Source organism: Microplitis mediator, chromosome 5, assembly GCF_029852145.1.
Source record: "Microplitis mediator isolate UGA2020A chromosome 5, iyMicMedi2.1, whole genome shotgun sequence".
Lineage (NCBI taxonomy): Eukaryota > Metazoa > Arthropoda > Insecta > Hymenoptera > Braconidae > Microplitis > Microplitis mediator.
In genome coordinates this window covers 3,535,554-3,559,614 of record NC_079973.1, presented here as the reverse complement: position 1 = coordinate 3,559,614, position 24,061 = coordinate 3,535,554, and the positions used below count along the sequence as shown (strand labels likewise).

Sequence of the window (24,061 nt, the reverse complement as noted above, 5' to 3'; positions counted from 1 at the left end):
ATTTTTATTTATTATTAATATTAATGAATAATGTATTTTGATACATCGAGGCCGACATAACTATTTACACTCTACTAAAAACTATCGTCGACATCTATCATACTTATATAATATAAATACGCGTAAATATAAATGACTTGGAGCACAAATATCAAATACTGGATTAATAAATATCGCTTAGCACAATTAATTAATTAATTAATTAATAATAATATAAATAACGATTTGGTACAAGTACGGTATCCATTAAAAAGCATTTTTTTTTTAATGTGCAATTATACTTGACCCCTACGAATTTTATAAAAAAGATAAATAAATAAAATAATGAATCGTTTGATAAACGTCCGTTGTATCACTGGTGTGTATATGTGTTAATTTAATTGAGTGAGTGTTAAATTAAATTTAATTGCACTCATAAGTGGTGACGATGTTTTTACAGGTTTTACACTTGACACTGTAACAGCAGCTTATATATTTGCATTCGCATCTCTCGAGAATTTCACGCGTCTTGGTGACATGACCGCGACCACAGCAGAGATATTCACAGCCTTCGTAACCAGCGCTGCTGCCATTACATTGCCTGGAAAAATAATATCAATTATTATTTTGTCTGGTGGTTGTCAAGATTGAAGAGAAGATGAAGAAGAACAAGAAGAAGAAGAAGAAGTAGAAGTAGAAGTTTAAAAATAAAATGAAGAAAAAGAACAAAAGACATATTCTCAGGCTCAGATGCGTGATGGCACGAACATAAATCCGAGAAAAGATTTCCGTTTCCAATAGCAGGATCTCGAAAGCAAGAACTGAGACTGCTAAGAGAAGTATAGGATCACCGTGGCTAATTTGAGGGCGCGGTAGGTCGTATAGGTCGTCATCGATTCCTCCATTTCCTCATCTTTGGCGGTAGAAAATCCGTAACGAATGCAATCATGAACAAAAACGTACGTCTTCGCTGTAGTTCTACAAGTTTTTTTATATTTTCTAACAATGAAAATCACTCAACCTCAACCACACCCCCCGGATTCTACTCACAATGAATCATTGTTGTATTTATATATATCTGTACAACAATATTAACAATATACATCTATATATAAATCAAATAACTGATTAGATTCAGCGCAAGTACACGGAGGTCCCGAGGGTTAACGTCCCGTGGTGGCAAATTTGTCGGGTTTTCAAGAACTGGTTTTCTCGATACTCAATAAAAATATAAAATAAGAAAATGATTTAGGTGTAAATAAAATAACTTAAATGTATCTCCTATCTCTGGAGGCTTCATTCTCACTTATAATTACCTTCACGCTGACATAAATAAAGAAACGACATCGAGTGAGATAACGCGTGTTTATGTCGAGATATTCGATGTGTGGGCTCTGGGTCTCTGTTGGATACGAGCCGCAGAAAAATATAAAACCGGGGATAGGAGCCAGAGATCGAACAAAGAAGAGAAAGAGAAAGAGAAAGAGAGAGTAGATAATTCGTTATTAGCACCTGAAATAAAATATAATCCTCTTTAACAAGTTTGAGAACACATACATATGTATCGAGCACGATAGTAAAATAAGTAATTTTCTGTAAAACCCGTGTCCGAGGTTGATCGGTACAAACTCACACCTCGGGTAAACAGGCGTTAAATGCCAAGAGATAACGAAAATAAAATATAAATAATAATAATCAATCGTAATAAATAAATCGTTAAATTTGAAAGGGTTTTTTTGAGGAACTAATCGATAGGACTAGATATACCGAGAATATTCTTGACTCCCATTGATGGCGTGGACGTTAAAAGCGTCGTAAAAGTTAATCGAGTGAGCCGTTTTTGCTGAGGCACACCTGGATCTGTCTCCCTATGGGTATATTTATATATATATATATATATGCTGGATTTGTCGCGTTTTCAATACACGGCCACAAAACACCTTTTTCGTCTCTGTCTTTTCCTCTTTCTTCATACCCATGTCTCTCCCTCCAATATTTTTTGTTATGTATACATATATATATACATATATATATGTGTGGTGGAGATGGTGAACTCTCCTACGTCTTGGTTATTTTATTTATCATTATTATTTTTTAACATACCACCACTGGCACGGAATGCTCGTTTAAATCGTTAAAAAGTTTAGCTACCGGTACAGATCATATCTAAAAGCCATTTATCGATCTCGTTAACGATATATTTTAAAAGCGCGACAACTATACAACAAGGATACCCCGTCGCGAGTTGATTTATCGTTTGATCCTCAGTCGACGACATATTATTCATAATGAGCTGATTGTCATTTGCACAAATGATTAATCGATCGTTTACTATTTTTTTGAATATTTTTACAAAAGTATTTTATATATATATTTATATACTATTTAAACCAAGAGCAGAAAAGACGTCAAATTTATAAAAAGGATGATGACTTCTTTGCTTTATCTTTATCTTTGCCTTTATCTCCTCAGCGAGGATTATATCTGTCTTTTATTTATTATTTTATTTTAAATATTTCCCCTGGTGCTGGTTCTGCAAAACTCCGACTTATTTAACTCTATTTTATTTTTATTACTCTTTCTAAAAGACAAACCCCCTCTATATCAAATCTTTTATGCTTATCCTCTGGCCACTCAATGGCTTTAATCCTTAACAAACCGTGTATCAGCAAATTCCACGACGGGGTTCAAGGCCGTATTGTCAGTTGATCGATAGTAATCCTTACCGTATGTATAAATGTATGTATATAAAATATGCGGATGGCTCACCTTCCAATGGTGCCTAGACTTCCTCTCTTCTTGTCCGGTAGACAGTAGTCCGGACTCTTGGTTGTGTACAACAAATTGTCGTGATGATATAGCGGTGGCAGACGACTGCCCGACTTGGGTCTCACTTCAGCAGCAGTAGCATATTTGCGGAAGAGTCGTACGCCAGCAGCTGCTGGTCCTTTCGAGTCCAATCCTCGCCAGCAGGTTCGCACGCTGCATGATCCTGACACACCGTGACACTTGCACTCCAGCGTTAACGATTGCTCTACTGCCTATTGAAAAATATAAATCACAATAGATTACTATCAGTCTCATCTTGTATCTTAGATCGCGATCATGATCATCATGCAAATTATAATGCGCTGGATAAATTAGATTGAGAGCAGGATTACTGACCCTTCGACCGGCCCGATTGTTGTGCATATTGACAGCATGCAGAAACTTGCTGGTCGATCCAGAACCAGTTGGACTGGAGCCTTGGAGAAACCTCTTAGCCATACGAGAAGCTGATCGCACGTCGTCTCCGCACCCGCCCCATTTGAACGAATTTCTCGCGGACATCGCGTCGAAGGACGCGGATCTAGAGATGAAGGAACTCGAGGAAGTCAGTGCTGAGGGCGACGGCGGTTCTCTTCGCGGTGGTGTTGCGCAAGAACATGCTGCCAAATTTCCCAGCGCACATCCGCGGGCCAGCCTCCAAACAGCCGCGGCCGCCGACATCGCATAGACGAACGCCTGCTCTCGGGTTCCTGTAGATTTAACATAAAATAATAATGTAATTTGTAAATAATGAATATAATTAACCGGCGATAGACGGGTTGAAGAGTATAAGCCGGTCTAAAAAAATTTATCTGGCTCTTCTCTGAAATAATAATAAATCTCATTGACTGTTTTGCTGAGCCTGAGTATCTCCGAGTCCCAGAGTTCCATAGCCAACACGATGAGTATTCTACCTTGGAATTGAGTACTAATTAAAAGCCGGGTGAGCTTGAAAACGAGTCTATGGTTACGTAGCAGCAGAAGCACAAGTAGCAGCATCCCAGCAAGAGTGTGGTACTGTAGTTGAGCGCATCAGGAAAAGACCTAAGTGAGAAGGTAGATGGGAAGAAAACGATGAGGGAAGCCAGTTTGGCGAGAGAGCGCCTAATCTTTTTCGTTTGGTAATAGCCTCTAATTACGCAGTCGCTTCGGGGTCTTCCCATTGAATGGCCAGCTCTCTGCTCTCGCTTTTTTATTTTTTATTCTACTCTCCTTTTTTTTCTTTCTCTTTTTTTTCAACTCCTCTTCATTCTTATTCTCTTCTCATCTTGAAAGGGAACACTCGTACACAGAGATATTGCCCTGTGAGTTATCGGCTCCGCCTCTCTTCCCACATAATAATGAAATCTTCGTGTTCACCATCAAGCAATGAAAATACATTCAGCTTAAGATATTTATTGTTTTTCTATACGCACATTTAAATCAATAAAGATTATGCTGGATATTTTATTCCCATGATAATAAAATATAATTAATTTGCCGAAAACAATTTTCTGAAAGGGTTTTTTTGGGGGAACGATTTACCTGAAAGCAGCTCTGGTGTATAGTAAGGTGCGCGCTCAATGCTGCTGCAATTCCATCGACGGTTTCTGAAAGCCTGTTGGCAGACAAAAGAGGTGTCTCTTGCCGCTTGTATGAGACTCGGCATCACATCTGGAGCAGCTCGACATGCTCGCGCTTGTTTTCTCTCCAGCAATCCTGAGCTTCGCGCGCTCGTGCACAATTCCCGCGTCCAAACTCTTCCGTCGGATGTCTTACCTAAGGCCCTGGGTATAAAAAATAAAATATGTCTATTAGGGTGTTTGAAAAAATAAATTTTTTTTTCCTCGAAACAGGTTCAAAAATTTTAGATATAAAAATACGCCTGTGAAAATTAGAGCTCTTAATAGGAACATTAAGTTCCGCATCGCAGTTTTCTATTCTCCATAAAAATGAGATGGAAATAATTTTTTCTGCGTCTTCTGATTTTTTTACTACGGAAAGATGCGTTGTAGGAAAAATTTGCGGACATGGTTTTGTAGGGAATTGAATGCTCTACAAAAAAAGTCTCTTATCATTTTGTGATAAATCCATCTGTTTGAAAGTTATCTGAGCTTGAAGTCAAATTTACAGTAAATTTTAAGATCTTTTCACTTTTCCGGCGAAACTATCAGACTTTCCACTAAATGTCATAAGGTCTTTTTTGTAGACAATTTTATTTCCTACAAATTATCTCTGATAAAATTTTTCAAAATTCCCCATTGTTTTCTAGTTATTTTCATTTTAATATTAAGCTCTCAATAAAAATAGTGTTCTGACCGATGTTAAGAGTTTGCAATTAAAATGAAGATAACTAAAAAACAATGCGTAATTTGAAAAAACTTTATCAGAAATAAATTATAGGAAATAAAATTGTCTACAAAAAAGATTCTGTGATATTTTGTAATAAGTCTGATAGTTTCGCCGGAAAAGTGAAAAGATCCAAAGATTTACTGCAAATTTGACTTCAAGCTCAAATAACTTTAAAACAGACGGATTTATCACAAACTAATAAGAGATTTCTTTGGTAGAGCATTTAATTCCCTACAAAATCATGTCCGCAAATTTTTCCTACGACGCATCTTTACCGTCAAAAATAAGAAGACGCAAAAAAAATTATTTCCATGTCATTTTTATTGAAAATAGAAAACTGCGATGCGGAACCTCTTATGTTTCCATTAAAAGCTCTAATTTTCACATGCGGTTATCTGCCTAAATGAAACTTTTGAGCCTGTTTCCGAGAAAAAAAATCTATTTTTTTTAAACCCTAACGCCTATAAATAAATTAACAAATAAATATAAAATATTAGTACTCATATATATAACGCAGTACGCATTAAAATACCGTAATAATGCCACACTCAATCAACCTAATAAGCGGAGTGTGATCCTTTTCACGGAATACCATCAACCCGTACTACATTTTATTATATATTATATACGCGCTTTATGCTCATAAATCATAAGGATCTGAGAAATTATAGGGCAACAAACTTATTTTAGATGTATATATAAATATATACATCTACATATACATATAGTTTCGCGGAACAGCACATACCAACAAAACCTCGTCCTTCCATTTAATACATACATACATATATATAAATGTAATAACGAATAACACCTTAAAACATAAAATGATCCTTTTGAAAATATGAAATGATATATATTTATACGTTGCGACATAAAACTCCTGTCAGTTTATTGTATTATTAAATGGCCAAGTTGCCAACCGTGGGTTGACGCTGACAATTCGCCAATAAATGACCCCTATCAAAAACGTTGTGATATACAACGTATATATGACCTGATGTATATGCATATATGCGTAGATGTGATGAGTGAAGCGATACACACAACACGTGCCATCTGTTTTCCCTCATCTGAGTGTGCGTCCATCTACACACACAAACAAACACACAATGACGTTTGGGTATAATTATTTGCACGCCTACATTAATCCGCGATCGATTATCAATGATTGCCAGATGTGTCAGTAAAAAAAAGTATAATAATAAAGTGACATTTTATTTATCGCTCGTGAGCTATTAATCGGGATAAATATAAAAGCTGTGTAATTAAATGCGTGATAAGTATACATTTAGCTTCCAATTTAATTCACGTGACAGGACCAATTCGATTGGCCTACCGATCTCGAGCACGCATACATAACTTATGTATGTATATGTTGCATATATATATATATATATATATATATATATATATATATATATATATATGTGTAAAAGTGAACGAGTTGGAAACCTGTTCAGGTGCTTCCAGATCATCATCTGCGATACGGAAGAACGATGAGCCCTATTGGCAATATTATTTGAATAATATTTAACGCGAAAGATAATAAATAGTAAGACCTCTATGAAGTAATTAGCGAAGGTAATCAGCAGCTATTATTAGTGTAATAAAGTACACGGTAAAAAATTTGCGGATTAAATCTGGAGTGAATGCGGAGCAGATGACTGGAGTGAAATTTCCGAAGCGGAGTTTAGTTTAATATTAAAATTCCGAATCGAAGTGAATGCGGATTTTTGAGTCAAAAAAAAATTTGAGTTTAGTCCTTAAAAGCATCAATTCTTTTGATGATTTATTTGGCCAGAAAGTAACTCTACTTTAGTACTAAAAATCCTCAATGGGACTCTGAGGTCTAAATGCGAATAATTTATCGATTTTAAATTATAAATAAGACCTCAAAATCCTCAACGAATGAAAAGTTATTCGGACTTTTAAAAATTTTAGATAGAAAAAGGAGGGGAGAGAATACGTCGAATGAGACTTTTGAGGTTCAAATGCGGATTAAATTATTCCTTTGTTTTGAGTATTTTGAGGCTCTAATCCAGATTATGTTATTCCAGTTTAGTCCCCAAAGTGGTAAAATGGGTCGTAACTACTACTTTGAGGACTAAACTAAGATAACTTTCTATACTACTGTCAATTTTAAAATTCTAAATTGATACTCAAAAACCTCATTGAGAACTTTGGGACTTAACTCCGTTTTTTGACTTGGGTTTAAATAAAATCCAGATCACTTCAAAATCACACATTTGAAATGACAAACTCCCTATTTACTCCGTATGCGAGTTGATTTTTTTAATAACTCCGGAACTTCAAGTGAATTCCGATTTAAATAAAATCCGTAATCACTCCGAATATACTTCCGATTTTGTACAGTAGACTGCACAGAAAAAAAGGATTTCTTAGTGCAAGAAACTTTTATTTGTCTCAAAAAAATTTTTACTTGCCTCAAGAAATTTTTTGAATTATAAATTGAAAACTTAAAATTTCTTGGAGCGAGAATTGATTTTTTTTGAGCAAAAAAAAATTTTTTGAACCGAGAAATTTTTTCTTGTCTCAAGAAAATTTTTGTTTTCAATTTATAATAAAATAAATTTCTTGCGGCAAGAAATTATTTTTTTCTGTGTGGAGTAAAATTTACTCCGAAGCAGAATTTATTTGAATATTGAAACTCCGAATCGAATGCGGATTTAAATAAAATCCAGATCACTCCGAAATCTTTCATCTGAAAAGACATACTCCCTATTTACTCTGTATGCGGAGTAATTTTTTATAAAGCCTCCAAAACTCCGAGTGAATTCGGATTTAAATAAAATCCGTGACTCCGAACTCACTCCGGATTTTTTAGTGTAGTGGAAATAAAAGAGACTGAAATAGAACAGGAGTATCAAGTTAGCGTCATTGATGGTATAAATATACATATATATAATATATAAATAAATAAAAGGGCGTAAAACTCATGACGTCCCACGAATTTGAAATTAGTATCTATAATGCTGGGACATGATCGTAAAGTATAAGCTTTATACACATTGATAATAGGCGCCTACGACCTTGCGGAACTCGGCCACACGAGGCGACGTTAATACGACGTAATATCCTAACAGGCCCGGGAGATTATTTATTTAACGTGGGACCGGGGTTATTGTCAACTTTCGTAACCAACGGTATTTATTTTTAATATTATTTTCATTAATAATCATTTTTTTATTTTATCTTTTCTCTATATGACAGCTAACTGCCCGTGCATTAGAGCTAATGAAGTTTTATTGAAGAAACGTAAAAGGAAGAAAAGAAGTAAGGAAAAAACCGAGGATTAATTTACAAACTGAGGTGTGGTTGTAATTAAAAGGAATGAGCGAATGATGAGATAGCGATTCTACCAGATGGAGCAGGATAACATCATTCCCCTGTTACGTACCGTAGAGCAGTATTAAATATATACATATATAAGCCTTTATAAATCACAATCGCGAAGAGTACGTATGGTAGTGCTCGGAGTAGTATAACCCCCTAATCTTTAACTCCCTTTATTTCCTACTCAACTCTTTGGCGTTCAACTCCCCCCTGGTTCTCGGATCGCACGTCTCGTCTTATATTTTAGCATCGTGGGCTGCTTCAACCCCGCGGACTTGCCAGCCTAGTCTAGGCGAGGGTATTATATGATTTTTTAGGTTTGCTTCTCAACACGCAAAACCACCATCGCTCCTTCATTCATCATTCCCTCTCGACCCCTTCGCCCGATCAAATTCTCCCCGTCCTTCTCCGAGATCTTACAATAATTACATCGACGCTTAAGCTTTCTACTCATTCTCTGGTCAAATTAATAAGACACACAATAACTTGCTATATATATATATATTTATATGTCTATATAGATATAGATGTATACATATATAACATATATTATATTAAGTATTAAGTCTTAAGTTCGCTGGGAATTGTCTGGTCTACCTGCGTGATAAAAGAACGTCTGAGATCACCCGCGGTTGCTTACCCGGGTCGCTCTCTACTCTCGATCATTCTATTTGTTTCTCATTAAAGTGGGTACATTAATCACAGACAGATGGATCCTGCGTGCGAGCACACGTCGTGTAGACTCGTTATATTTACTCCAAGATATTGGATCACGGACCACCGGTGTGCGATTTAACTCGCGTTATTTTTATTTTATTTATTTATTTAACTCAACCTGATTTTTTTTTATTTTTTCCCTCATCAGTACTTACAGCCACTTGATGCACGATCCATCCTGGATGATTGACAGCGAGAACAATAAAAGTAACACGATTTCCGATGTCTTTACACACTTAATTACACGCATTTTTTAAAATAACTCATATATTTAAATATTATTTTTCACATCCTTGTTCTTCACAATAATCAGCTCAGATAACAAATTTTTTATCATCCTTTTGGTTTAATTAATTATTATTATAAATATTACGGCGCACACTTGTAGAAATTATTGAAAAATTTCTTACATTTTTACAAGAACTGATAATTTAAATATATCGCGGTCGCGATACGCAGTCATTATATATTTGATACAATAGATAAAAGCTTGTGGTGTTTGACGGGCTGCCGACGACTAGTTTTAAACTCCCCGGGTGAAACTCTGGCGAAAGAGAGGCGGCCAACGAGTTACAGGTGTCCGAAATGAAGCGTCTTACTCGAGGAGTGACGTTAGTGGTGGTTACAAACGTATGGTGGTGGTAATCGCGTGATGGTGTGTATAGTTGTACAGCATAAAGCGGTGGTTGAAGAGTGGATGCGCCCTAGGTGGAGTCGGCGCGTGGACACTAAGTTTTTCGTGTATTCGAAAGACTCGATGGGTATTCTGACAAGTACTCGTCCAGCAAAAGTTGTCTGGTGACGAGTACTCAGCACATATATACATAAATATATACATGATAAATACAATGCGGAATAAAGACCCGTAGAAGGAGAAGAAGAAAGTTTTCATCCGTATGAGTTGGCTGAGAGTGGAGGCAGAAGAAGGTGGAGACGAAGGAGGACCCAGGATACCCCACCATACACATCGGAATCCAACCACTATCCAATAACCATCTGTCATACATTATACTCTACTCAGATGCTGAATAAACGCGCTCATTCACTATTTTTCGTTTAGCTCTGGTGGTTTTGTTCCCGCGCCTCCTCGTCGGATTCCTCTGGACGTACGTGTGGAAAGCGCCCCACACGTTGAATCCATATAAATCTTGTATATCATCTTATTTTGTTCCTTATTTATTTATTGTATACTAGTTCTCCCAATAACTCTCGATGTCTCTATCAGTTTCGGGCCTGCCCGAAAATATACAACAGGATCGAGCCCGTTGCCATTTATATTTATTTTTACAAAAAAAAAAAAAAAGGAGGAAAAAAAACGTGTACAAGTATATTATAATGGTTAAATTACCAACAAGAGTGCGAAGCAGGTAAGGAGAAAAATGTATCGTGACAAAGAAGCCGCCTGGTAATTACCTGCGGGTTGCCGTGTGGTATAAAAGGGCTGACTCGCGGCCACTCTTATTCTCTTTCATTTCACTTGCCCTCATATCATACTTACCTCCACTCCTACTTACCTCCATTTATGCTCGTATTTCCGTAACGATCAGCCGCGTATTCATCGCGAAAAATATCATCGCTATTATAGTTTTTGCGCTTAACGTCAATAGACGTAATCCCACCTCAGCTAAGCTCTACTATTTTAACTTTAAATTGGCTCGCGCATAAATGGTGCATTTGATGGTGGTTTTAAAAAAGGCTGATAGTACGTGATATACCTGTACTAATGTATACACGCACAAATCCTCTTGCGTCCGCTGCTGGTGGGCATCAAAGTCAATCGGTCCGAGTCATTCCGCACCCTTCAAAGCGCCATTCACATCGATAATTAGTACGATCGTGCTCACAATACCGGACCAAGATTTACTATATTTTTTTAAAACTTATTTTCTCTTAGCATTTTTTTAATCCGCTGTTCTTTAATTTTTTTGCTGAGCTCCTTCTCCTCTTACTTTTTCTTCACCGCATCCCTCATCCTCGCGGCCGTTACTCCTCTTTTTCCTTCTGCCGCCTTTTTTTTTCTCCTTCCACTGCCAATAAATAATCCTCTGTCAGACGTTCATTACGTCGTTAAGTTTCGGGCCAAACTTATCCCGCACCTTGTTCTCTCTCTCACTCAACTCTCGAGCGTCGAACCTAATAAGCACTTGGATACCTGGCTTTCATACCTCACTCTCTGCGTTATATTCCTCATCTTCATCCTCGTCTCCGATGCAGTCAGCCACCAGCTACACTGCACATCTTTCATATTATCATCCCCTCAGGAAGTACAAAGTGTCTTACACCAAAACAAAGACCATGATTTAACCAACGAAACTTCCTCAATTCCTCCGACTTTTATGTCTCATGACCTCTCAATCATCTCAATCATATTTTTTTATAATACGCATACCCCCGAGCCCCAAGTAATCCATAAATCATGACAAAAAAAAATTTAATAAAATATATTTCGCATATATTTGAATGATGAAAACAAAACATCAGCCCGTCGTTAAATCAGGGAAAGAAAAGGCCAAAGACACAGTGCCAGAGTTTGGGGTGGAAGGCAAGTGAGTAGCGGCAGCTGCGAGTAGTTGGCCGGCTATTAAAACCGACTTACTCAACCCTCGCGGGTGTACAATCCGCGGAATCCCCTACTACTAATTCCTCTCTTGCGTCTCTTGTCACAAGCCCCTCAACAAACCCTCGTCTCTGATCCTTCAGTCATCGTCCTTGTTCCACTTACCGGAACCTAAAGCTCAGTCCACTGTGACTGTGACACATTTATATATCATCCATAAACTATGAGCTGCTTCAAATATTAATACAAATACTAATACTAATACCCATACTGATTAACTCTGTGTGAGTCCAGGAACACTAAATGACCCATGACAATGCTTGGGACAAAGAAGAGACTATAAAATAACGTAATCAGAGTTTAAAGGATGGAGAAGGAAGAAAAAGATGTTGAGGAGCTAAAATTTATCACGCATCGGCAATAACACTGCATGCGATCGACGTTAACCGCTCTGGCGTTGCGAATCGCTTGGCTATGATTCGTCAGGGGTAAGGAAGAAAGGACGAGAGTTGACAAATGCAGAGTTTTGGCTGAAAGAAGAGTAGGAGCTGGGGTGCGAGTGACGTTTTAACTTTGTCAGCCTTCAAGGCAACTGTAAAAAAAACATTTAATATAAATTGCTGTTATATTTTATTATATATATATTAACTAAAAAATAATAATCCATAGACACGGAGATAAAACAGTCTTCTTAGGCAATTAATGTTGCTAGGTAAATTTATGCACCGGACCAGAGTTTCTGACAACCCCGAGGACGCGGTTATTAAACCGATATCAAGGTATAACTCACCGATAAGCGATTCTCATCTCCATAATGTTTATACAATGACAGCACCGGCGCCACCACTGAAACTCAGCAAAACGAGTTGATCGTTTCGGATTTTTTATTGTTTATTTATTTTTTATTTTAAATAAAAACCCCATGGGTGTTTTAATAAAAAAAAACAAGACAAGATTTATTGCTTCTTATTACATTTAAAATTAAATATATAAGTCTATCTTATACTTAATTATTTGTATCATAATTTTTGATTATTCAGCCAGGGCATCCACACGCCATTGAAATTTGAGGGAAATGATTTTGGATCAATTGGATTTTTGCTCTGTTCTACTATAGCTCCTCGGTAGCCGTCGATAAAATGCTCGAGTGTTTGAACCATCTGTAAAAGGGGACAGAGAAATAAAAGGGATGATATATAATTTGTCACGTGTCGAGTTAAGTTGTTGTAGTAACAGTAGTAGTAGTAGTAGTAGTAGTGATAGTGATAGTCGTTGTAAGAAGAGAAGGAGAATAAGTTGATGGATAGTCTACTTACCTCAGGATGTTGCTCGGAAATGTCAGTCGTTTCGCATGGATCAACACTGAGATCGAATAGACAACGAGTTGAACAGTTGGCGTATTTATTAAATGATTTACATACAATCATATTATTCGAGCGTAATTGTAATATTTTTTTTTGTGTCATTAATGTACCGGTTGTGTCTGCGATAGCTTGACTCGCTGGTGATGATATAACTGCGTCTACGTCGTATGCTGGGGCTGATGGATCATTATCGCCTGCATTTTCCCCGTAATAACTATCGTACAACCGACCGGCTCCTAAAAAAAAATAAATGTATACATTTAAATATTTTAATAAGCATGCGCACATGGAAACATCTAATTCTGCTGCTCGAGTAAGAAATTATGATGCTGGAAATAGCAGTCGTTTAAAAAATTTTGTTTGTTTGGAATAAACGAAGTAAACTGACGTAAAAATTTTTTAAAATTCATTGAAAGAATTTTTTAAAAATTTTCTCGGGTTTATTTTTTAAAAAAATTTTTTTGATGACAATTTACTAGGGAATTAAAATTAATAAAATTTTCAGATGAGGGCTGCTTTTAGCATCATAAAAAAATGATGCTAAAAGTAGCAGTCGTTAAAAAAATTGTTTATGTCAATAAACGAAGTAAACTGACAGGCAGAAATTGTTAGAAATCCAAGGAAAAAATTTAAAAAAATTTTCTGGGGTATATTTTTAAAAACAATTTTTTGATGACAATTTACTAGGTAATTAAAATTAATAAAATTTTTAGATAGCTACTTTTAGCATCATAAAAAAATGATGCTAAAAATAGCAATCATTAAAAAAATTTGTTTGTTTTCAATAAACAAATTAAACTGACAGGTAAAAATTTTTAAAAATTCATTGGAAGAATTTTCAAAAATTTTTCCGGGTGTATTTTTAAAAAGATTTTTTGATGACAATTTGCTAAGTAATTAAAATTAATAAAATTCTCATGTGAGGGCTACTTTTAGCATCATAAAGAAATGATGCTAAAAGTAGCAGTCATTAAATAAATTTATTTGTTTTCAACAAACGAAGTAAACTGACGTAAAAATTTTTAAAAATTCATCGGAAGAATTTTCAAAAATTTTTCCGGGTGTATTTTTAAAAAAATTTTTTGATTACAATTTACTAGGCAATTAAAATTAATAGAATTTTCTGATGAGGGCTACTTTTAGCATGAGAAAAATGATGCTAAAAGTAGCAGTCATTAAAAAAATTTATTTGTTTGCAATAAACGAAGTAAACTGACAGGTAAAAGTTTTAAAAAATTCATTGGAAGAATTTTCGAAAATTTTCTCGGGTGTATTTTAAAAAAAAATTTTTGATGACAATTTACTGGGTAATTAAATTACTAAAATTGACAGATGTCATCTACGTTCAGCCTCATAAAAACTTACGCCCGCGATAGTAAAAATAAAATAATTGTTATATTTTAAATTAAAATTTTTCAAAGGAGCAGTAATTTTTTACTGAAGACAGTAATTATTCATTAAAAAAATGTAATTTTTTCTACTGCCTCAAGTGATTATTATTAACTACAGACGTTTGGTATTTATTTAATTTAAGTTTACGTAATTAGTTAGTGTATACTAATGTGTAAAAGAACATTTGTTACCTTTGAGTAATTTGTACTGTTGAACAATAGCTGCCTCAAGATTTTCCTCAATATTAACCAACAAGGAATTACGTTTACCAAAATTCCCTCTGCTGATGGTGGGCCACTGATTAACGCCATCGATCACTCCTAAGTCAGCGGCATTACCTCCAGCGGCGCTGTATAGAGTAGGCAGCCAGTCAGTCATGTGGAAAAGATCATTGATGATTCGTGCCTTTTGTTTTATCAACGGGGAAAATACGCACGCAACTCCATGGACTCCGCCTTCGTAGAGGGTGAATTTCAACTGACAAAAAAAATTATCCATCAAATAAAATTAAACAATTCAGTTAATTTATATTCATTTACTTACACCGCGAAGTGGAAAATTCGACCCGTGGTTCTCGAGGAATCCTATGGTCTGAGCGCCATTGTCGGCCATGAATAAAACGATTGAATTTTCTAACAAATTATTCTGACTCAAGGCTGAAACTACTCGTCCGACCGATTCATCTAGTGCGCTCATCATGCCTGCGATAATTATTGCCGCCAATTAATAGTAATTAAAGATCGCGACAAAATAATTGAAGAAGAATTTTTTTTTTTTAAATTACCCGCATATTTGCGCCGCCGAAGGTCGCGGATGTAAGCAAAAGTGCGATTAACTTCTGCGAAATCACGTGTCTCGAGTGTTTCCTCAGCGTCAGAAGCATGCGGGGCAAGATGAGATATGTGAAGATACAGGGGCTGACTACTGTCATGTTTGTCAATTATTCTGATAGCTTCGTCCGTGAACACATCAGTTGCATACTCATTTGTGTGTGACCAGTCTGCTTTTATTTCTCGACCATTATCTCGATGCATATCGTACCCTGTTTGGCCCTTTATTATAAAATAATTTAAATCCCGGTACTTGAAATACATAAAATAAATGTAAATATTATTAAAATACTTACGCTTTCTGATATTGTATAATTAAAGTACGTTATGTAGCCATTGTAGTACCCATAAAAAGTATCAAACCCACGTCTTGCTGGCGTATATTCGTCTGACTGGTACCCCAAGTGCCATTTACCGACCATATGTGTCGAGTATCCGAGACGATGAAGATGTTCGGGAAGCAAAGTTGTATTTAGCGGAATACCTCGAGGCTCTCCGGCTCTCAGAGGATACCCGTACATGCCTATTGGTCAATATTTATATTTAATATCGATACTAGTATTAATATTAATATCAATATTATTGTAATAATATAGTAGCAGTAATATGAATGCATGTAAGAATAAATTTGAATCTTTACTAAGTTGATACTAGTTGGATTAGTGTATTAGTTGGTCTGCATACCATCTCTTATCGGATAACGTCCGGTAAAGAATGCTGATCTTGATGGCGTACATAGTGGAAGGACGTAGTGGTTTTTTAATATTGCCCCGTTGTATGCCAAGGCGTCGATGTTCGGCGTGGGAATTTGGTTTGAACCATGAAAACTTACATCATTCCATCCCTTGGTAATTTTTAAAATTAATTATTAGTGATATAAATTATTTTATGATCCTGAAGTTAGCAGACAATTTGTAATTTCCGGATTTTTTTTAAACAATTAAATTAAAAAAAAAAAAAAAAAACTAAAAATATGCACATGTAGAAAATTTTAAAATCTGTAGGTGCAATTTTTTTAAATATTCAATTTTTGTAATTTATTGTTTAAAAAAAAGTTTAAAAATTATTAGATGTCGACTAATTTCAGTATCATTATTTTTCAGTTAAGAATTTTTAAATTTTTTGCCGCCTTTTGAAGCGGTAAAGTGTAATGAGGAATTTAAATCTCGGTTTAGAAATTATATTTAAACTTAATTATTTTTTTGCATCTTGGGAAATTATAAACTTGAACCATTTATTTTATATAAAAAAAAAAATTGGGTGATCAATTAACTATTAAAAGTCTTATATATTTATTTATATCATATCTTTTTTTTTTTAATAACAACAAAATAATAATTTGAACACTCAAATAATTTTAGTGGACTTTGACTGATAAAACATATTTTTTCAACCGTAAAGTTAATATTTTTTTTTGATAAAAATTTATTTTTATAAATTTTTTTGATAATTTTGAAATTTAAAAAATTGATATTTTTATTGATTTATTAATTGCTTACAGTTTTTATTTTTGATACATATATGAAAAGTTAAACTTATAAATTATAAAATAATAAAATAATTTTCCGTAAAATCGACCCAAAATTTAAATAAAAATCAAAACTTGCCCTGGTGGAAATTTTTCGGACTTTTCTCTAAAAAAACTCTGAAAAAGTCTTTAGAACTTTAGAACTGAGTTTTGCAGAGAAAATTCCGAAAAATTTCCACCAGGGTGTATTCTTCAAAACGACAACGATTTCGCCATCTACCAATAAATCGATTACTCCGAACAACTTGAGTATCAAAATTTTGTTACTAGCCGTAAAATTTTGTTGTTAGACGTCAATTAACAACCCCTTTATCATATACACTAATTACTTTAAAAAATGATATCATATTCTTACAAGATCATCAGCCATTATCATGATAATATGAGGTTTTTTTCGTCGATTAAAAATTTTACCATCACTAAATTCACCATTAAATATCAAAAAAATAATTACAATTACATACAAACGAATAGAAGTACCGACAATCATCATGAGAATTTAAAAATTCGACCCGCTCACTTGTAAAGTAACGAAAATAATGACAATGACGTTATTACTTCGAATAAGTTCCTGATAAAAAAAAGTCGCCTTGACTTAATTGTTGCGATTATACATATAATTACTGTCGTTTTTACTCGTTCATTCGTAAATAATTTGCTTTTTATCTTACACACATTAGTGGCCTTTTTATCGTATTCTCACCTTTTCCTCAAAACAGTGCGGGCTTTTTAAACTCTTGTTTTATAAAAATAAATATGACTTTAGACTTACCATGTCGTCAGTAATGATGACAATGATATGGGGTTTGGTAGGAGTCTTCTTCAACAATTTATCACCCCATAGAATATTTGTTCGCGATGCCGCGATGCAAATAAATACCGAAACCACAATCACAGCAGCAATCACTGACGTTATTCTTATCAAATCTAACAGTTTAGAAGATTTCATGTTTCAACACCGTATTGATATCACTCTCAACGTATATCCAGTGTTGAAATGACGGTGTAAAAAAATAACAAACTATGTAAAGTAAAAAAAACGTATCAAAGCTTGCCGATGAAGTCTCGACGACCTCGGTGACAGTAAAATTGAATCGGATATGCTTTCATGAGCAATACGGAAAATAATTCATAAAAAAGAAAAAAAAATGACTTTCTTTCCGCTATATTTATTATATTAATGTCAAGTACGAAAGTTTAAATATATATTATGTATTATTTTCTATTTCATTTGTCATTAAATCTTATAATTAAAATGAATTATTTCATTATTCGTATGCGCGCATTTTAATGATTACAGATCTATTCAAGTCACGGCCATGCGAATAAACTTTGAAGCAAATGAAAGTAATCGTTATCTTTGTTTTAATATAATGGCTTATATACATAGATATTTATATATATATTTCTAAGCAGTGGGGAAATTTAAATTTAAATGAATTGTCAAAGTTGATGATGATGTCAATTTATAAATAATAATAATTATTATTTTTATCATGAAAAATATCCAGTTATAAAAGCTTACAAAGATTTAAAAATAAATAAAATATCATTCGTTGATCAAGGATTCTATATTGAAAACTCAGGGTTACATAGAACTGGTTTTATATATTTACAATTATCTTAATATATATGTGTCTTAAATTTTAAACTTGAAAGTGAAATCGACTTAATCGGTACACCAATTATTATTACAGTATATATATAGATATATATAAAATTAAAAATAAATAAATTTACGTACAAAAAAAAATCAATATGATAAAAAATATCAGCGGATTAAGTTATTAAAAATAATCGATGATAAGATAAAACTATATTTTAATTACTCTCTTGCATCTATTTTGATTATTAGTGAATAATTGACGTACTTGTTACCTAAATATTTAAAAAAAAGTTATTTGTCGGAAGGAGTTTTTTTATTTTAATTTATTTTATTGTAAAAACTCATGACCACAGACAGTTTGAGTCAAATGAATGCACTCATACTGACAATAAGTAAAGCCATGCCAATATGAACACACACTGCTAAGGTACTGACTGCGGCTGCTGCATTATAATTGTAACCGTAGAGACCGGTTATCATTCCATAGTCCAGCCACGGACCCCAGGTGTTGTTTCGTCTTCTAGGATCGGCCATTCCGTCAATTGGAAGTCTGGGCTGTTTCACTAATAAACTGCCGTATTTTTCCAGGATCATGTCCAGCTCTGAGACAATCTATCCAGTAAAAAAACAAAATTTGTTAAAATTAATACAAAACCATGAGTTAGAACATTTTACATAAATTTTTATGTTTTAACATTTTTCATTTATGCAAAAAAAAAATGTTAATATTCTCTGTTACTGGTTTTCAAATTTGTACATATTCAAATATTTGCAACACACGTAAAGTTGATTTAACATTTTTACACTGTAAAAAATCGGGAGTAATTACGAATTTTATTTAAATCCGAATTTACTCCTCACTCGAAGTTCTTGAGTTTCAAAAAAAATTACTCCGCATACGGAGTAAATTAGGGTATTTTTTTCAGATGAGTAATTTCGTAGTGATCTGGATTTTACACAGTTGCAAATTTTGTGTTCTTTTATAAAAATTCAAGGGTTAAATATTTTGTGTCAATTATTCAACACCATCAAGTGTAAATTTAACTAAAGTTGAATGTGTTATCTGATCTCAACAAGTTTTAAACCTGTATTATTGTTTGACACAAGTATAATGTGTTAAATTTAACACAAATTTTTCAACTGTGTATTTAAATCCACATTCACTCCGATTCGGAGTTTCAATATTAAAATAAACTTCCCCTTGGAGTGAGTTTTACTCCAAGGAGATTAAAGAAATCCAATCATCCGCTCCACATTTACTCCGAATTGAATCCGCCCTCATTCCGCAAATTTTTTACAGCGTATTTGTGTTATTTTAATACATGTTAAAGTTAAATTTTAAAAGTGTTAACACTTGCTTGAAGAGTAACACTGAGTAAATGTTACTTTTGTTTCAATTAACATTATTTTGTGTTAAAAATCAACTGATCAACACAAACAGTGTGTTAAATTAACACACAAAAGTGTTAAATATTTAACATAAAATTTTTAACACAGCCTTTTTTCTTTACAAAAATACGAAAAATTTTTTACTATGGATTATTATTTATATAAGACATTATTTTTTTTGTCGCAATTGAAAATTTTGAATAATTATTTACTGAAAAAATAATTTTTATAACAACCTTTGGATATTGTTTTGCAATGTTTGTTGCCTCACAAGGATCATTAACAATGTCAAATAGACACTCTGTTTCATTGCAGTAAGAAAAAGTACTCTTTCGTTTGCATAAAACAGTCGCTTGTTCCCGTAGATGAGTCATGGCGCTCGGTTGGGTCATTGGATCTCCCAAATGAGCGCTGATAGCCGAAGAAACAACGCTGCTGTGTACCAAAGTATAATTATAAGACTGCGTGTCATGATTTCTTCCCGACTCGCCGTAGTACTGATCATAGTAACCGCGTTTGTAAGCACCCCTGACTAATTTAAACCGCCGTTTGATTGCTCCTTCGGTTTTCGAAACCTCGTCGATGTTCAGCAAAAGCGACTCCCGAGGAATATCTTTACCCTGACTCAAATGCGGCCAGTGGTCAACGCCATCGATTTCACCCAAATCAGCGACGTTTCCACCAGCTGCTGAGTATAAAGTCGGTAGCCAGTCGGTGACGTGCATCAGATTGTTGGACACACGAGCCATTGCGTGCAATCGAGGAGACCAAACTGCTGCTACACCTCTCACTCCACCCTCGTACAACGTATACTTGGTCTGTAATTAGATATCAAGTTTAATTACATTTAAATTACTTTATTTTTTATTTTATAAAATCTAAAACTTTGATTGTTGTTATGTAGTTCAGTACTTACACCTCTCAGTGGCCAATTGGAACCTGAATTGCGATACTTTCCGATAGTCGGTGCTCCGTTGTCAGTCATAAATATTATTATACTATTTTTTATCATATTTTTGTCACCCAGAGCTGCTACTACGCGACCTAATGACTCATCTAACCGTGAAACCATCACTGAAATACATAAAATTATTTAGATATTCAATAATAGAATTATGTGACAAGGGAGAGACTGCGGGTGATGGCTGCCGTCACCTCTCTCGGCAGCCAACTTCACCCTGGTCTGAAATCGTCTTTCTTCCTGAGTTACACACTAGATTTTTCATGATTTCTTGCGTGGGAACTTAAAGTTTCAGTGTCAGAAACAAGTTAATTTAAGACCGACTATTAGCGTAAGCGTAAATTGTAATTTGAAATTCGTAATTAAGGGTTCCATACCTAATGAACTTCGAAAATTTGAACTTGTAAATTTGAACTTTTATAAATTTGAACTCTGGTGATTTGAACTTTGAATAATTTAGTATTTCTTTCATCAAAAATAATTTTTTTTTCATAATTTTTTATAATTCATAAAAGTTCAAACTTACCAAAGTTCAAATTGCGAAAGTTCAATTTTCAAAGTTCATTAGGTCGGTCACCTAATTAAGTAGAAACTACGAAAGTTTATTTCTGCCCGCTGACTGGGCATTCGCAATTTTCGCGTTTTTGAATACTAATTCGCGGCATTGGACAGAAATTCGCTTCTTTCCACTGGCAGTAGAGCCACTAAAACCTCAAATTTCAATGCTGGTATCATGAAAATAATATTTCCGACAAATAAGTATTTAATTACAAGCATAGTTGCGGCGATTCGGCTCGCGAATGTGCGCAAAGTCTTCCAAATACGCGCTGTCTATCGGAACTTCCAATGGCGCATGTACTCCAAGGTGACTCAGCTGAAGATACAGTGGATTTATAGGATCATGGTGCTCAATTACACGGACAGCTTCTTCGGTAAATAAATCGGTGGCATATTGGTCATGAATATCGTAAGCGGGATTGTCGCCACGGTGCAGATCGAATCCACTCATATTCTAAAACATTTATCAGTAAATTATTTGAAAAAAAAAAAATTTCAAATATTAGTGACAGGAAATAGTTACTCCTTGTGAATATTTGTAGTCGTAGTAAGCAATATGGCTGTTGTAGAACCCTAAGAAGTGATCGAACCCACGGTGCAAAGGGGTGTGTTGCTTTGTGTGGAAACCCAGGTGCCACTTGCCGATAAGTTTCGGCGAGTATCCAAGATCTCGAAGATGCTCTGGTAGTATTCTTACGTTAAGTGGTAATCCACGTGGTTCACCGCCCATTATTCCCTCACCTTGCATTCCTATTGATTTAAATCCTCGATTAAATTGTTAAAGTTCATTTTATATAATTACTATAATTATTTTTTTTTTTAACAGGTGATACGTACCCATGCGTACTGGATATTTTCCCGACAAAAATGCGGCCCTCGTAGGCGTACATGATGGTAATGTGTAGTGTCTATTTAATATTATTCCATTGTAAGCCAGCGCGTCGATATTTGGTGTGAAAATTTGACTCGATCCATGGAAACTCACGTCATTCCATCCCTGAAAAGTAAGAAAGTAAATTTAAAAATTTTTAATTGCTCAGAGATTAAAGTATACGCTGAGTTATATATATTTTTATGTTCAAGTTTAAGAGCTGGTTGTAATTTATGTGTAATGTATCTAGGATAGGGGCAAGTGTGAAGTTGTAACGATGATTATACAATAGACGGTTCGGTGCGTTTGTCGTTTGCTGGTTTTAAGAAAATTTTATTTTTATTTGTGTCGGTTACTGTGAGTCATCAGTAACAGAGCATCCTTGTTGACCATGTGGGCGTTGATATAACGTGTCAGCGGTTGTAATTGTCTTAACTAAGGCTCCTATTAATTCAAGACAATTTTATACTACAGAGTAATCATACTAAATTAAATATGTAGATATACGGAGGAAGAAAATATTTTAATTTGTTATTTTGTTCAGTTAAATTTAATTTGCAGTAATGATATATATTAAAAAATAAATAAATAAGGTACCAAGCGGATGAGATTGATAACAGCGATTACGAAGATGATTCATTAATAAATTTATTTTCGAGCCATTCAATTATATTTTGACGCGCAAAATCCACATGTCAGTCATGGAATTTTTTTTTCGTATTTATTATATAGATAATTAATGTAAAATAAGAAGAGTTTTAATTTGTTTACGTACCAAATCATCCACCATGAAGACGATTATGTGCGGCGCTGATTCATACTGCCCGTCTGTAAATTTAGCACTCACTCCGGAAGAAATTATAAGACTGAGTGTTAAATAAATGAATGAAAACTTCATTTTCGTGATTGGGAAATCACCAGCACACAAATCGTTTATTTATTTATTGATGCACTTTTTTTATTTGAATTTTGTGGTCAATTTGAAATGACTCTTCGTACTGGGGGTTCTTGAGTAAGGACAGTATCAAAACATGGTAATCTAGAAGCAACTGAAGGCCCTTGATGAGACGCATGAATTTATATACTACACCCACAATTAAATATGTGTATGTATATGTATGTATTTACGGTTGAATGAAATTTATGAAGGGGATGTGGAAGACTGGAAGATGCTCACATGATGATTACATCAATGAAACAAATAACGTAGCTTGACTTGTTACATTATGCGTCATGATGCTCTTCTCTGTTGCTCTTGCCCGCAGATATAGATAATTGGATTACCTAGTCAGTCTTATATTTTTGACACTTCATTTTCTTATTAAATTATCATCATGCTGGAAAATTAGTCTTCAAGTAGAGAATCATAATCTGATCATTTATTTGACCAGAAGATTGTCTCCGTTTAGATGAAATATAAAAAACATTAATTAGATAAATGACAATTAATAGAATAAATTAAAATGACTGATAATTGTCTTGAAATTTTGAATAAATTTAATCTCACATTTGAAATTTAAAATAATTTGAGTTTAACAAAAAGGCGGGAAATTTTGTATTTTTTAAAATTTTGATTTGTATGAAAAAAATTTTGATTTGTATGAAAAAATGGGAGTGATTGCGGATTTTATTTAAATTCAAATTCACTCGGAGTTCCGAAGTTTAAAAAAAAATTCACTCCGCATACGGAGTAAATTCGGAGTTTTTTTTTCAGCAGAGTGATTTGGATTTTATTTAAATCCGCATTTACTCCGATTCAGAGTTTCAATATTCAACTAAACTTTTCTTCGAAGTGAATTTCACTCCAAGGGAA

The 24,061-nt window shown here is 34.3% G+C and overlaps 3 protein-coding genes across 4 annotated transcripts; all 3 read right to left on the bottom strand.

Moving 5' to 3' along the window:
- Positions 1-402: 402 nt before the first annotated feature.
- Positions 403-9,939, bottom strand: LOC130668295 (protein Wnt-11-like). Its single transcript, XM_057470517.1, has 5 exons — positions 9,348-9,939; positions 4,312-4,553; positions 3,145-3,497; positions 2,749-3,020; positions 403-580 (listed from the first exon to the last, which is right to left on the bottom strand). The coding sequence occupies exons 1-5, from the start codon at positions 9,440-9,442 to the stop codon at positions 403-405; spliced, it is 1,140 nt and encodes a 379-aa protein (XP_057326500.1). The 5' UTR covers positions 9,443-9,939.
- A 2,740-nt stretch (positions 9,940-12,679) lies between these two features.
- LOC130667993 (arylsulfatase B-like) lies at positions 12,680-18,134 on the bottom strand. Of its 2 annotated transcripts, none has more exons than XM_057469962.1 (8): positions 17,636-18,134; positions 16,020-16,179; positions 15,632-15,858; positions 15,290-15,557; positions 15,049-15,206; positions 14,697-14,982; positions 13,066-13,349; positions 12,680-12,909 (listed from the first exon to the last, which is right to left on the bottom strand). In XM_057469962.1, exons 1-8 carry the CDS (start codon positions 17,810-17,812, stop codon positions 12,769-12,771), a joined length of 1,701 nt encoding a protein of 566 aa, XP_057325945.1. In that variant the 5' UTR covers positions 17,813-18,134; the 3' UTR covers positions 12,680-12,768. The 2 variants fall into 2 exon arrangements, with proteins under 2 accessions (XP_057325945.1, XP_057325946.1); XM_057469963.1 differs by lacking the exon at positions 17,636-18,134 and adding an exon at positions 17,219-17,409.
- A 261-nt stretch (positions 18,135-18,395) lies between these two features.
- Positions 18,396-23,379, bottom strand: LOC130667992 (arylsulfatase B-like). The gene is made up of 7 exons (XM_057469960.1): positions 23,024-23,379; positions 22,215-22,374; positions 21,901-22,127; positions 21,591-21,831; positions 20,775-20,932; positions 20,095-20,676; positions 18,396-19,081 (listed from the first exon to the last, which is right to left on the bottom strand). The coding sequence occupies exons 1-7, from the start codon at positions 23,144-23,146 to the stop codon at positions 18,833-18,835; spliced, it is 1,740 nt and encodes a 579-aa protein (XP_057325943.1). The 5' UTR covers positions 23,147-23,379; the 3' UTR covers positions 18,396-18,832.
- Positions 23,380-24,061: the final 682 nt, after the last annotated feature.

Bases quoted from the DNA above. Each gene is read 5' to 3' on its own strand.
- LOC130668295 (XM_057470517.1), bottom strand. From the start codon at position 9,442: ATGCGTGTAATTAAGTGTGTAAAGACATCGGAAATCGTGTTACTTTTA. The intron at 4,554-9,347 runs GTAAGTACTGAT...TTTTATACCCAG, and splicing joins GGATCGTGCATCAAGTGGCT to GGCCTTAGGTAAGACATCCG. The intron at 3,498-4,311 runs GTAAATCGTTCC...TTAAATCTACAG, and splicing joins TACACCAGAGCTGCTTTCAG to GAACCCGAGAGCAGGCGTTC.
- LOC130667993 (XM_057469962.1), bottom strand. From the start codon at position 17,812: ATGAAATCTTCTAAACTGTTAGATTTGATAAGAATAACGTCAGTGATT. The intron at 13,350-14,696 runs GTAACAAATGTT...ATTTTTTTTTAG, and splicing joins ACAGTACAAATTACTCAAAG to GAGCCGGTCGGTTGTACGAT. The intron at 12,910-13,065 runs GTAAGTAGACTA...CCCCTTTTACAG, and splicing joins TTTCCGAGCAACATCCTGAG to ATGGTTCAAACACTCGAGCA.
- LOC130667992 (XM_057469960.1), bottom strand. From the start codon at position 23,146: ATGAAGTTTTCATTCATTTATTTAACACTCAGTCTTATAATTTCTTCC. The intron at 20,677-20,774 runs GTAAGTACTGAA...ATCTAATTACAG, and splicing joins CCAATTGGCCACTGAGAGGT to ACCAAGTATACGTTGTACGA. The intron at 19,082-20,094 runs GTTGTTATAAAA...TTTACTGGATAG, and splicing joins TTGCAAAACAATATCCAAAG to ATTGTCTCAGAGCTGGACAT.